This window comes from Chiloscyllium plagiosum, chromosome 7, assembly GCF_004010195.1.
Source record: "Chiloscyllium plagiosum isolate BGI_BamShark_2017 chromosome 7, ASM401019v2, whole genome shotgun sequence".
Taxonomy (NCBI): Eukaryota; Metazoa; Chordata; class Chondrichthyes; order Orectolobiformes; family Hemiscylliidae; genus Chiloscyllium; species Chiloscyllium plagiosum.
This window is the reverse complement of record NC_057716.1, coordinates 47,695,077-47,710,581: the sequence shown is the minus strand read 5'-3', so window position 1 is coordinate 47,710,581 and position 15,505 is coordinate 47,695,077. Positions and strand designations below refer to the sequence as shown.

The window sequence follows — 15,505 nt, the reverse complement described above, 5'->3', positions numbered from 1 at the left end:
ATATTTAAAAGGTTAGTCTAATAGTAAATAAAAATAATTGTTTCAGTTTTGAAGTGTTTGAGCATTCAAGTATGACAAGAAATGTTTTTGAGTTTAATGCCAGGCCAACCCCATCTGACCAAGATCTGTTACCTGGTTTCACTTCTAATATTGCTTGTCATCATGCTTTTGAAAGAAGATACAGTTGGCATTTATATATGTCAAAATCTGACAGTAAAATAGATGTAAAGCTTCTCTTTGATGGGATGACATACTCATGTAAACCCTGTTACAACTTGTTTTTGTTCTTGTCAGGATTCTAAATGGAAAATGTATGTGGAAGTGGATGGTGACAGTGTTGCGTTGACCTATATCAAAGATGTAACTTTCAATGCTAATCGGCAAGACACAGATATAATTAAAATAACCAAGGTACAGATGTTTGTGCAGACCTTTTTGTAAATGTATTTCATATTGAGCATTTGAGTAAATGTATTTAAGCATTTTTCTGAATTAAGATGGGTGTCATGATATCAGCACAGTGGAGTCTAGTTTACAAGAATTAGAATTTCCTGCAATGTTTTTGGTCATACATTCTCCATGTTGCTACATTTATAGCTTTATGGTTTAAATGTAAATTATTTTTGGAGATAAAAATGAAGGAATAAATGGTTTGTATTTATCCCTTTTTGGTATTTCAGATCTCAACTATTAGTATTTCAGAACAATGATTGAATCGTGCCGCACAGTTGTAAAGATGTAATTTTTAATTTTAGATTACAGTGTATCTGATTATGTCAGTAGTAGCAATCTAGTCTCTGAATCTGAAGACTGAGAGTGCAAGCCCCATGCCAACAGATATTATTGAGACCCTTTCTGTCCATCCGAAAAAATTCCTTTAGATAACCCGAATGGCAAGAAAGTTCCTCTGATGGCCTAATCGATGTGTATTTCTCAAAAGGTATCACAAAGAGCAGATAAAATTCATTGAATTTAATTGTCTTGTTTACCTACAAACAAAAGCAACTTGAGAATAATTCATTTACGATGAAGTAACTCAAGATGTAAATCAAGTCTTTCTTATAGTAGTAATGCAGCATAATGACACTTGTGTATCATAGTGGAAATTTTATAGAATTACAACATTGACCCAACCTATTTATGTCAATGACAATCTTCATGACAGCAGCAGTCCTGCTTTCATGTGGCTCCTTTGTTTCCCAATCCCCTCGTATCACTTTTCTTCAACTACCTAATCCTTCTTTAACACACCGCATGGGACTGACTTTTATGGGATATCACTGAGCCTAGCCTCCATCCATCATCATAACTAGCTAAAACTTATTGGGGGAGGGTCTCACCCATGATTCCTACATCTGCCATTCAGCAATTTAACACTGGGAACAGTGTTAATTGTTTTAAGGCATTACCTCTACTCCAATCTTGTGAGGAAGACTAGTGTTTCTGAGCTGCCTGCCAATCCAATTGGTCACCAACTCTATAGTACCACCAGCATCAGCGAAAGTTGTAGGAAGTTCCACCACGCTGAGGAGCACAGGTAAATCCAGGGCTGGGTGCCTCAGCAGCAGTCAGAGATGTGGGGGAAATTTCATAGAATTACAACATTGACCCAGCCAACTGAGCTAACTGTTCTTTGTATGTATACCTTTGCTGAAAGTTAGGTAGCAGCTCCATACCTTCAAACACACTTTATGAATGAACATCTCCATGAACTTATCTGCTAGAAATCTGTGGGTAACTATAAATGAGGTGACTGACAAAAACTGTTACATCACTCCTCAGTGCAAAATCCAGACCTATGCTATAGATGGAAAAATTTGATTCTTTCAAGACCTCCCAAGGCTCCAGCTTCACGTACACCACCATAGTTTTAATCCCACTTTCCGATTTGACTCCATGTTCTTATACTTGTGTTTGTGTTTGAAAGGACTTCAATTCAACTACTCCTGATGGCAGAGAATTTCCATGTCCGAATCCCCTTTGTTTGAAAAAGTCTTCTCAAAACTTCCCTCTAACTCTTTAATGCACAATTTAAGCTCAAACATGATGCTAGCGATTCACTGTTTTAAAAAAATTGCTAATTAGGCTAGCATTTATTGCCCACTCCTACCAACTCTTTAGAAGGTGTTGGTGAGTGGCCTTCTTTAACGCATCATAGTTTCTATCATGATGTCTGTCATATGAATGCAACCTATAACTAGTTGCTGACATTGCAATGGACTACTTCTTGTTCAATACAATCCTTTCTGCAATTCTCCTCCCTATAAAAAAAAACCCTCATTACATTCCAGCTGCCAAGTTTTTGCCAACTCATTTAATCTGTCTACATCCCTTCACAACTCAGTCTTTGAGTCATCCTCACCACATGCCTTCCCACCTATTTTTGTGTCATCTGACAACTTGACATTCACTTTACTCGCTGTAAATAATTGTGCACCAGCACTAATCCCTCTGGAAATTCATTAATTACAGGTTGCCATCCTGAAAATACCCTTTTTATCCCAACCCTCTGTTTTCTATCAGTTAGGGACAAGGTAAGAAAAGAAAATAGTAATATGGGAAATGAGGATCAGACAAAGGCAGGAAAGGGCAACGAGAAGAAAAAACCTAAGAAAACAACACATTTAGTTAACCAAACCTATATCCATACCAATTCAAAAATACAAGACCATGTGTTATATCATTAAGTAGCGTGTGGTACCTTTAAACACCTTTTGAGGCAGACAACTCTCTAACAGCTGGGAGCAACACCAAATTAGGGACATTCCATGAGCTGACAATATGGAAAAGATGATAGAGCCTAATTGGCTACATTGATCACTGTTAGATAGGTTGAAGAGGACAATGAATAATAATGCATTACACGCGTCAATCATTGGGGATATCAATCATGACTAGCCAGGATAGCTTCACTCCTGTGAAAACTGAAATTTCATAAATTTCAGCAAGGAAGTTTGGAAAGCTGCAATGATGATGAACTTAGAAAGGAAAATGAGGACCTAGCTGGTGTGACAGTTGCAGTTTATAGGCAGAACAAGGGTAGAAAACAGAATGAAAATGATGACTATCAAGCAAATACAATCATCAGCTATCCACTTTCCAAAGGAAGCTTGCAATAACACTGGAGAATCTCTCTTTTAGCTTGAAGATAGAAAATCACACATGATTACTTCAGGCCATGTAGATAACTGTTCACATTAAACCCATGGGAGTGTTAACTCGACCCTCTTTGCTAGATGTAACTGTCATAAAATTTACCAAGATTCTCATATATATTCTGATCCACATAGGACCAGAGGAATGATTGTGTTCTAGATCATTCTCAGTCAAAAAGTGTGGTGCTGGAAAAGCACAGCCAGTCAGGCAGCATCCAAGGGGCAGGAGAGGCAACATTTTGAGCATAAGCTGTTAATCAGCTCTTCCTGATAAAGAACTTATGCTCGAAACGTTGACTGTCCTGCTGTTCGGATGCTGCCCAACTGGCTGTGTTTTTCCAGCACCAAACATTTTGACTGTGATCTCCAGAATTTGCAGACCTCACTTCCTTCTCAATCATTCTATCCAGTCTAGAAATGAAGAAACACAAGATAGAGAAAGTTCTTTTTAAATTCATTTTAAATATAAGGTCATGATGTAAAGTTTGTTCTTTTTAAGAACAGTTCTAATCAGTTTTTGATCACTTTTGTGCTGAAAGAGTTAATTCTTTGTATATTTAATTTTGCTGAAAGTTAGGTAACAGGCTCCATAATGTTCAAGCACATGCTATATGAATGGACATCTCCACTAGCAGCCAATCACTACCCATTTATTAAAGTGGTCATTGTCCATTGGGAGTAGGAGATGTCACAGTCAACAGTATTTTGTTATCAGTCAATATATATAAACATTTACTTAACAATGCTTGTTTCAAATATTAAAGATAAACTCCCACAGGACCATAGGGCAGCTGTCTTATTAGAGAGAGAGAGAGAGAGAGAGAGAGAGACAGCAGCTGGTACTTTAAGCTGAAAGTCACCGCGCCTCAGGCAAGGGGAGATGTGGAGAAGTTGTGACCTTCATAGTGACTTCAGGCAGTATGGGAATGAAACCCACACTGTTGGCATCCTTCTGCATTGCAAATCAGCTGTCCAGCCAACTGAGCTAACCAACATTTAGATAGTAAACTCTAAATGGTAGTCAGAACTGGAAATCCTGGGCTGGATTATATGGAGTGTCATGCTGTAATGATTATAATGAGGTCAGATAGGTGGGCCTCATAGAATATGAGTTCCCTGACTGGGGCAGTTAATCTGGATATGACAGATATAAACAGGAGTGTCAAAGGTTCTCTTCAGTCTGAGAGATGGCTCTGAGGAAGCTGGTTCAGTGTCAAGAATTCTCCGTGTGTAAATAAAGGGTGACTTTGTGATGGGATAGTGGCCTCTGTGGAGTTACTTCATGTGCAACCTGTTTCCCCTCCCTGCAAACTAAAACATCACGGAGTGGGAAGATTGGCTGCTCTGCAGTCACTGAACAGCAATTAATAGGGCAGAGGCAGGAGTTTCCCTCCTCAGGGAGAGGAAGAGCTGACTCCGTTGTAGGTCAATAAAAGGCTAGCGTCCCCAAAGTCCTGGTAGCACCAGTGGGTGTAGTTGCCATTGCTGGTACTGCAGTCAGGTTTTGAGGAGATGAGCTGTGATAGATTGGATATGTTTTGGGATGGGCAAGGCGGGGAATATCAGATGTGCCTGGTATTCAGTTCAGGAGGAACCTTCCCAGCCTGTATAATGAAATTTGTTGACTGGTCAATTAGCTACAGTCTCTCCCGCCACATTAAGTGCCAGTGGCAGCTGGATGGAACCCTTAAATGGACATTCTTAAAGTCTTGGACCTGAACATGTTCTGTTTTCACAGCCTCCCTACCTAATGGAGAAGTGGATTGTGGGAATCAGTGAGAACCAGATTGTTGAATGTATTGTTAATTATGAGGTAAGTCTTGAAATTAAACAGTTTGTTTTCTTATAAAATGCTTATAAGATCCACATATGTTCCATGTGAAGTTTCAGATTGAGACATACTGCTTTGAGAATGGTTTGAGAATCCTGAGGAGATTAATTCTGCTGTGACTTGGGGCAGTCTTCAAAATAATTTCATTCTCCCTGCCACCATCTTTTAAAATGACTCTTGGGCTATTCCAGCCCTCCCACCAATCTTATGTTATTAGTTTTCTGCAGTCAAAGTGGCTGACAAACCAATTTCACACAGTTACTCATGCAATTCTGAAACTAACTGCTGGGAGGGACATAGAACCGGTTCAAGTTGAACTCTCCAATTTTCTTTCCCTCCCATAGGTAAGACCTTGTGTTCGTATTAAGTAGATACAAAATATGAGCCACAGAGCAGGATAATGTGAGAGTAAAAGTAGTGTAACAGAACCTAAAATATACAGTTTATTTAATCGTAAAATTGAAGTTACCTCTGTCTGAACAGCATGCATGTGCTGTTTTGTTTTATTCTGATCCCACAATAATCCTGTACAAGTTCAGGTATTTGATATTTGGTGTGGTCAAATTTCAACAGTGTTTTATTCCCTTTTTCTATCTGATTCAAAAGTGATAGAATTTAAATTACTTTTCATCTTTTCTTCTTCCTCTTGCATTCTGAGCTCAAATACAGGTCTTTTGTGATTATTCACTGAACTACAGCAAAGTACCGTGATTTTGTTTTGCTATGAGCAGGGTGAGAGTGCAGGCCAAGTCTATCTCAATGGAATAGTGATTGAATCCTGTTTTTCCAATCAATCTGTTCAGAGATGTTATTACACACCTCCAGACCAGATGGGACTTGTACACCTCCCAGTCCAGAGGTAGGGATATACCACTGCACCTTAAAAAGGTCCCTACTGATCGAATCCTATGCTGATGGCATTAATTTGATCCACATGATGGCCATCTAGACAACTGAGTTAACTGATCTCCACTTTTCAGCAAAAATTGCCACATGATCTGCAGTATTGATGAAGGATTTCTGCAATGAAACGTATTCCAAACTCACATGAAAACAGAAAATACTCGGTTTTTATGCAACATCAGTTCTGACCTATGTACCTCCACACCAGTGCTTCCAAAACATCCTCCTCCTCTCATCTCTGGGTTCCCATGCATTATGGTAAACATCCATGATGGCATGGCACCATGGCTCAGGGGTTAGCACTGCTGCTTCACAGTGCCAGTGTCCCGGGTTTGATTCCACTATTGGGCGACTGCATTTGTGGAGTTTGCACATTCTCCCCCTGTCTATGTGGATTTTCTTTGGGTGCTCTGATTTCCTCCCACAGTCCAAAGATATGCAGGTTAGGTGGACTGGCCATGATAAATTGCTCATTGTGCCCAGTGATGTGCAGGCTAGGTTGATTAGCTATGGGAAATGCAGGGTTACTGGGATAGGGTAGGGGGTTTGGTCTGGTTGGATGCTCTTTGGAGGATTGGTGTGGACTCAGTGGGCCAATTGGCTTGCTTCCATATTGCAGGGATTCTATGAATAACATATTTATTAGTTCCTTCCAACAGGTCTGTCCTGTTTCTTGCTCTTATGTTCACATTCCTTCCCAGTTTCCCAATTATGATTATACTCACCTTGTACCTAATCAACCTCCACATTTAACATTTAACATAAGATATTCTGTCATCTGCAATATGATGCCCAAGCTAAAATGCTGCACATTCTGGAGGACCATTCCCTTTTATGACACGGTGATTCATTGTTCCTTGACACATCCCCATGCAAGCTGTCATTCAACCCCCAAGCGATCTGATGGGAAAATGATTAATTATGACCATAAACATACAAATTGGGAGGAGAAATAAGCCATTTGGCCCTTTCATCCTCCCCGTTATTTAATCAGAAAGTAGGTGATCTGCTTGCTTTCCTATTTTCACGGACTCATCTTCCAGTAATAACCTTTGATTCCCTTGCCTAACAAGAATCTGTCTAGCTCCTCCTTAAAAATATTAATTGGTCCTGTCTCCAGCATCTCTGAAAGAGTGTTCCAAAATTCGAAAACTCTGAGAGAAAACATTTCCCCTCTTTCTGCAAGCACCCACAAGGGAAAACATCCTTTTTCACATCAACCTTGTTAAGACCATTCTTCAATCAGATCACCCGTTGTCCTTCTAATCACCAGTGAAAGTAATCCGAACCTCAAAGGAACTAATTTAATCTTTGTTAATCCTGACAACTGCTGCACCAAGAGTGAGTGCAGTCATGACTTAATATTTCTTTCTTTCTTTCAGCATTGAAAATCCTGTGTTCTACTGAAGCCACAGGAACCAAGCTGAAGGTTCACCTCAGGCAGCAAACACCCATACACTAGCCATAATAGTCATGATTTCACCAACTGAGTTCACACTAGAGCTTGCTGACTTCCAATGCCTTCTTCTCCTCTAAGATACTAACAATAAGAAAAAGCTAGCCTAATGGTAACCATGTAGCCAATAAAGGTTGTTGGAAAACCCATTACTCTAATATTCTTAGTATCATAGAGATGTACAGCATGGAAACAGACCCTTTGGTCCAACTCATCCATGTTCACCAGATAGCCTAAATTGATCTCATCCCAATAGCCAGCATTTGACCCATATCTCTCTAAACCCTTTCTATTCATATTTGCATCCAGATGCCTTTTAAATGTTGTAATTATACCAGCCTATACAACTTCCTCTGGCAGTTCATTCCTTATGCACACCACGCTCTGCTTGAAAAGGTTGCCCCTTAAATCCCTTTTAAATCTTTCCCCTCTCACATTAAACCTCTGCCGTCTAGTTTTGGACTCTCTCACCACAGGGAAAAGACCTTGTCTATTCACCCTATCCATGTCCCTCATGATTTTATAAACCTCCATAAGATCACCCCTCAGCCTCCGACACTCCAGGGAAAATAGCCCCAGGCTATTCAGCCTCTCCCTATAGCTCAAATCTTCCAACCCTGGCAATGTCCATGTATTTCCTTTCTGAACCCTTTCAGGTTTCACAACATCTTTCCAACTGCATACAGTATTCCAACAGTGGCCTAACCAATGTCCTGTAAACATGCATGATGCACCAACCCATCTGCAACATGACCTCACAATCTCTGTACTCAATGCACTGACTAATAAAGGAAAGTGTACCAAACGCCGCCTTCCCTACTCTGTCTACCTGCGACTCCACTTTCAAGGAACTATGAACCGTAGATTATTTTGTACAGCAACACTCCCCAGGACCTTACCAATAAGTGGATAGGCTCTACCAAAATGTAGCATGTTACATTTATCTAGATTAACTCCATCTGCCACTCCTTTGCCCAATTGCCCATCTTATCAAAGTCCCATTGTACGCTGAGGTAACTTTCTTCGCTGTCCATTGCACCACCAATTTTGGTATCATCCTATTAACCATACCTCCTATATTCACACCCAAATCATTTATATAAATGACAAAAAGCGGTGGACCCAGCGCCAATCCCTGCATTACACGGCTGGTCACAGACCTCCAGTCTGAAAAGCAACCCTCCACCAATTAGAGACGGAAATCTGCTGTCCTTACCTGGTCTGAACTACATATAACTTCAGATACTCAGCAAAGACATTGATTCCTAACTTCGCTTTGCACAATTACAGATGGGCATTCATTAACTTGGCCAAGCCAGCAATGCCCACATCCCATGAACAAAAACAAATCTGTGCGACATTTTAACATTGCTTTCGATTGTTCAGTCCTTACTTGTACGAACATGTCACTGTTTAAAAATGTAACTCCATCTAAAGTCACTATATAAATATGTTATTTTTGGTCTAGCATTTTATACACTTAGGCTAATGTTTGCTAAGTTATTTTTCTTTTTCAATTCATGTTTCCCTTTTTTTGGATTAGTTTGAATTATCTTTAGGTTCTCTTTTTTTTGTCTTTTTGGCTAGTCCTGCAGGCAAATGAATTTGTAAACATCAACAAAAGGCCTCAAAATCCTGGGTTAACATTGGCTACATCATGATTTCATCAGCAGTCTTCAAACGTCTTATTTTAAATAACCTTTGCCTGGATCACTTGTCTTCTGGATATGCAAATAGAATTTGAGCCTGTTCAATTTAAAGTAAATGCATAATTACTCAGCAGAAGAAATTAATGTTCCCTAATGCCACAGTGGGAGATTGCACTATTCATGTAGGTCTTTATTATATGAGCAATTAGGAACAAATTTGACCCCTAAGTTGAGTTTTGATAGTTTATCACAAGCAAGACACTAGAATTGGCAAATGCACATCTGCAAATACTAGACAAAGACAGGATCGTGCTAGACTGTGATTTTCCCTTTTTCCTGCATCCTCTCCCTCTCGCCTCACTAAAGTTAGATATCTATTCCAGATTTTCACCTGTTGTATGAAAACTACCTTCTTGCGTAAGTTATTAGAGAATGACTGGCGCCGGTGGGACTTTACCTCACAGGAGTGTGGGAAATGTTTATCATTGGGCTTAAATATGAGGGAAAAATGTTAAAGTGAATCTTTAAAGACATTGTTGGAATCTCTAAGATGTCTCTAAAATTTTCTATTGTAAATTATTCAACAGAATGATGTCAAAACTCCAAAAACAACTAAGCACAACCACACTATCACACTGAGTACTGCCAACGTTGAAATGAAGGAAGTGGTGCTAGTCATCCAAGCCATGCCAACAAATACAGAAAACAAGTTTCAGAGCAAGTGCCAGTTAAGTAAGTCATCTATTAAACCCATTAAATTTTACTTTCTAGAACTACAGAAAATCCAACAGTATTATAGACTTTTTTTTTAACTAACATTTATTCAGATCAAAACTAGGCTGGAAAGCCTTCCTGCAAATGCATTAGAGTTAAATTAGGTTGTGGTACCTCTAATGTTAATGCTAGTATTCCTTTTATTTCATTTGTTCATTGTCTGTGAGTGTCACAACCTCACCAGCATTTATTGCCCATTCTTAAATGCCCTCAAATTGATAGCAAGTTGTTGTCTTGAACTACTGCAGTCATCTGGTGCAAGTACACCCACAATGCTGTTAGGAAGGGAGTTCAGGATGCCGTGTGGCTTGGTGATGATGTTCCCATATATCTGCTGTCTTTATCCTTCTAGGTGGCACAGAATGTAGAATTGAATGTAGAATTGCTGTTGAAGGAGCCTTGGTTGATTGTTGCAGTGCTTGTTGTAGATAGTAGATATTGCTGCCACTGTACATCAGTGGTGGAAGTAGTGAATGTTAAAAATGGTGAATGGGGTGCCAATCCAGCAGGCAGATTTGTCCTGCATAATGTTGAACTTCATGAGTGTTCTAGGACCTTCACTTATTCAGGCCAGTGAGGAATATTCCATTACACTACTGCTTTATGTCTTGTAGGAAGTGGACACACTTCAGAAGTTCCTTGCCTCAGAATTTCCACAGCTATAATATCCACGGTCATTAAGTAGCTGGTTCAGATCCACTTCTAGCCAATGATAACCATCAGAGTGTTGATAGTAAGGAAATCAGTGATTGTAATGCAATTAAATATCAACGTGAGTGAGATAGCTGGATCCTCTCTTCTAAGAAATGCCCATTGCCTGGTCGTGAAATTGTAGCTTGCCACTTACCAGGCCAAACTTGAACATTGTTCAGGTTTTGCTGCAAATGAAATCGGCTGCTTTAATGTCTAAGGAGTTGCAAATAGTGCTGAACATTATGCAAACATCAGGGAACATTTCCTCTTTTGGCCCTATGTTGGAGGCAAAGTCATACTAGGAATTTCTTTGGGAGCTGTCTTGAATCTTCTTCTTCATGAGTCTCAATGCCTGTAATGTTATCTTTGCCAATCTGCTGACAATATGTAACAACATGAAAAAATAGGAGCAGGGGTACTACATCATCTGGCCAAACTTTCTGTGAGAGTATCTTTCAATCCTACTGCTTCTTCTGCCTAGAAGGTCAAGGATTGTAGATGCATGTTCCTCTCCAAGCAACACATTATCTGTTGGCATGCTTCTCAATGGCTGTTAGGGATGAGAAATAAATGTTGTCCTTCAGGCAATGCTCACATCCCGAAAATTAACTTTTAATATCTTCATGCACCTTTTCTAAACCAATGCAACTAGATCCTCCTTAAATAAGGAAAAGTTGTGTTGGATGATTGGAAAATCCCTGAGCCACTGTCTTATTATACATCCAAAGAATTGTGGTTTAGTTTCTGCACCAGAAAACAGTGAATTTTATTGGATCTACAGACGAGCAAATAGCCAATGTGCTTGAAAAGATTAATAGGAAAAAATTAATCATGTACGTGATTTCTACATATCATAAATATCCTCTTATACACTAAATTACCATTATGAGGAACATAGATGAAAAGCTTCTTTTGCATCTGAAAAGTTGAATATTTCCAGTATTTTTTGTTTTTAATTTTAAATATGTTGTATCATCCTTAATTTTTTAAAAAAATTTCATTTACCACTACAATTATGTATCTGACTTAAGTAGATATGAGTTCTCAGAACTCCTAAGTACTGTGTGATTGAAATGCTGCTTTCTCTCCTTTAAATTGACATACAGAATTTTAGATATTACAAGTTACTAGCAGGCAGTTACATGGGTTTTTATATACACTAAATTTTTTTCAGTTTTTCTTATGAAAAATTAATTCTGGAAATTAATCTTCAGTGCATATTACAGGTTTATAATCATGTTAAGTAAGGTGTTATGAAAATTATTTGCCAGTGCGTTATGGTGTTGACATATTATGGCAGAAATCAAAATAACTTTACCAAAGTGACAAATGCCTTTACTGTAATGTCACCTCTGCAGAATTTATACAAACTTCCCTAAAGCTAGACTGTTAATCCACTCGTGATGGCACAACTGTTTTGTACAAATCAGTTTTTTATTCTTACATCAAGCAATGGGATAATATTGTTTTAGGATGCTAATTATATCGTAGTTGTTCAAAATCTAGAATATAAGTGGATTAAACTGTATAAAAATGAGAAACGAAACTTGCAGAAGCAACCATAGATTAATCTTTATTTTAAAATATTTCAATTTATATTATACAAATGTACTGTTCAAAACAGATTCTCCTCAACAATAAAACCTTAATGAGGTAACATTAAAAGTCTACCTTCAGTCAATCCATTGATCACTTGTTCCAGGTTGCTATGATCAGGAGTTTTTGATCAAATGCAGTTGGATATCAATTACGACTATAGGGATTATAAAAAGTGAATATATAGCCAAATACATGCACTGCTGTTTCTTGAACATTTTACTATGACTTTTTAAAGTCAAAGTCACCTTTATGAACTTGTGGACTTGATAAGCAAGGAATAAACACGAATGATTTTATTTGCAAAGACACTATCTTCAAAATTATTAATTTCAGGTGCTCAACACTTTTTGTACATGTTTTGTATTCCAGATGTTCGTCAACAATGGTTTGATACTTTAAAATTGCGCAGAACATCAACAGGCGACTCATCACAATATTCTGCCATTTTACCTCCTAACCAAAATACTTCCACTTCCATTACACAATCTCAATTGTTTAATTTATTTGCTAATCAAGATACTTACGCAGCAGTTGTAAGACGTATGCAGAGCCCCAGTAGATACCACATTGCTACTCCTCTGACTCAATCCAGACAAAGCTCCAGCCCACTACCTACAACGCCAGTGTTATGCAGTCGTCTTTCTACTGTACACCTCAGCTCTGAAGGAAGCAGCCTGTCAAGCACCACCTCAAACAGCATTTTGGAGAGGGACCATATTACCAGTAGACAAAGCAGTGGCTATCAGAGCAATGAGTCCAATGACTTCCTGTTTAATAAAACAACCACTTCTGAAGGATTTAACCACATTAGTAAAAAAGGAGTTAGCCCAGTGTTCATGCGTGGTAGTGGAAATAGGCACATGAGTAAGGAATATGGTAGGGAGAGAAGCAAAAGCACACCTCTGAGACATTACTCTGGATATCAATCATCAGAAAGGAGGTATTCTCAATCCACCCGTTCTCACCATGCTAGGTCATGGGGCCCTGACAGAAACCTACAAAAGCAATTTCAGCAACAATTAGATACAGATATTAATGGAGTCTCAGGCATGAAAGGTGCTGGTACTAAAAGTACAAAAGACACAGGTAAAGAGAGGCAAAGCAAATCCAATGAAGGAGATTGGATTAAAGTTGAACGGCACAAAAAATCTCATAAAAATGACTCTTTTAAAGTATCCAGAGGTAGAGGCCGAGGAGCAGGACGTAGCCGACTGTTCTGACAGAGAACCTCAGAAGTTGACTTGTGTTTGTGTCAACTTAAATTGTTATGTCTATTTGATCATCTTTCTGTATTCTATAATATTTAAGGCAGATGGATATAATTTGCTAATAGAGATTGTTACAGATTTGAGTAGGATCTGAAATGTTCAAAAGAACTCAAGCCTGTCACTGAGCCTGTCGTGGTTATTCGGTCAAAACTCAGCATTCAGTAAATGGAATCAGGGTTAATGTATAGGATACCACCCCATCACCCCTACCCATTACTTTATACTGGCACAGGTTTTAATAAAACCTGCAGTTCTATGATAATTTACTAATGTAGGTGTATTAAAGAGAGAGACTGAGCTATGTAAGAGATAGTGAGTGTGTGTGAGTTGAATGTTGTGTAGAGAGGGGGAGGAATATGGGGCATTGCCATAAACACAAACACACACTATGCATTGACAGTATATGGATATCCCAACATCACCTGTTTTTCTTGCCATCCCCACTGAAAGTTTGGACTGTAGTGAATAAAAACCCAGACACACATCCTAACATAGAATTGAAGGCATTTTTTATAAAATTCATGGAATTGAGGACAAATGATTTAAATTTGTTAAGAATTGGCAATATGCGCCCAGTGTTTCCTACATAACTTTGTTTTGGAATTGCAACTATTTTCCGCATTTGTTAACACAGGGGTAGTAGAATAGAAAAACACAAATCCAAATTTGCTGATGATACAGAGGCATGTGACATTGTAAATCCAAAAGTAAATTTAGATATCGTGGGCAAAATTGTGGCAACTAGATTTCAATCTAGGTGAATGTGAGGTATTCCTAAAAAGGATAGAACAGAGTACTTTTTATTACAAAAAGGGTAAATCTCAGAAGAGACATCGGTGTTCATGTTTCATGAACATGTACAGAAAACAATGAAAATTCTGACAAAATGTTGGAATACAAGGTTGTAGAGGGTAAACTGTAGCTATACAAATACCCAGTTAGGCTAAATGGGTGAACAGATCCAAACATCACATCTTAGATTGAGAGAACATACAGCACAGACATACAGCTAGACTGATAATGGGATCCCAAGAATTAAATTATGAGAAAAGATTACATAAATTAGTCATGTTTCTGCACTTTAGAATTTAAAGGGATAATTTGATTGATGTTTTCTGACATTAAGGGGAATAGATAGGGAGATAAAGAAAAACTATTTACACTGGTTAAGGAGTCTAGGTGTAGAGGGGGATAGTTTAGAAATTATTACCAGAGTAAGAGTCATAGAGATGTACAGCATGGAAACAGACCCTTCGGTCAAACCCATCCATGCTGAACAGATATTCCAACCCAATCTAGTCCTCTGCCAGCACCAGGCTCATATCCCTCTAAACCTTTCCTATTCATATATCCATCCAAATGCCTCTTAAATGTTGCAATTGTACTAGCCTCCACCACTTCCTCTGGCAGCTCATTCCATACACGTACCATTCTCTGCGTGAAAATGTTGCCCGTTAGGTCTCTTCTTTATCTTTCCCCACTCACCCTAAACCTATGCTCTCTAGTTCTGGACTCCCCACCTCAGGGAAAAGACTTTGTCTATTTATCCTATCCATGCCCCTCATGATTTTGTAAACCTCTATAAGGTCACCCCTCAGCCTCTGACGCCCCAGGGAAAACTACCCCAGCCTGTTCAGCCTCTCCCTATACCTCAAATAATCCAACCCTGACAACAGCCTTGTAAGTCTTTTCTAAACCCTTTCAAGTTTCACAACATCTTTCCAATAGGAAGGAGATCAGAATTGCATGCAATATTCCAACAGTGGCCTAACCAATGTCCTGTACTGCTGCAACATGACCTCCCAACTCCTGTACTCAATACAGTGACCAATAAAGGAAAGCATACCAAACGCCTTTTTCACTCTCCTATCTACCTGCGGCTGTACAGGTCATTGGTTAGGCCACTTTCAAAGAGCTATGAACCTGAACTCCAAGGTCTCTTTGTTCAGCAACACTCCTTAGGACCTTACCATTAGGTGTATAAGTCCTGCTAAGATTTGCTTTCCCAAAATGCAGCACCTTGCATTTATCTGAATTAAACTCAGTCTGCCACTTCTCAGCCCATTGGCCCATCTGATCAAGATCCCGTTGTAATATGAGGTAACCTTCTTCGCTGTCCACTACACTTCCAATTTTGCAAACTTACTAACTAGACCTCTTATGCTCACATCCAAATC

At 38.9% G+C, this 15,505-nt stretch overlaps 1 protein-coding gene across 2 annotated transcripts in view; it reads left to right on the top strand.

Moving 5' to 3' along the window:
• Positions 1-14,619, top strand: part of LOC122551556 (mitogen-activated protein kinase kinase kinase 20-like) — a 31,587-nt gene extending 16,968 nt beyond the window's left edge. For both annotated transcript variants that reach the window (XM_043693615.1, XM_043693616.1), the window contains 4 exons: positions 295-411; positions 4,894-4,968; positions 9,582-9,726; positions 12,430-14,619. In XM_043693615.1, the coding sequence (XP_043549550.1) occupies positions 310-411; positions 4,894-4,968; positions 9,582-9,726; positions 12,430-13,280 (1,173 nt within the window). In that variant the 5' untranslated portion in view covers positions 295-309 and the 3' untranslated portion in view covers positions 13,281-14,619. The remainder of the gene's footprint in view (positions 1-294; positions 412-4,893; positions 4,969-9,581; positions 9,727-12,429) is intronic.
• Positions 14,620-15,505: the final 886 nt, after the last annotated feature.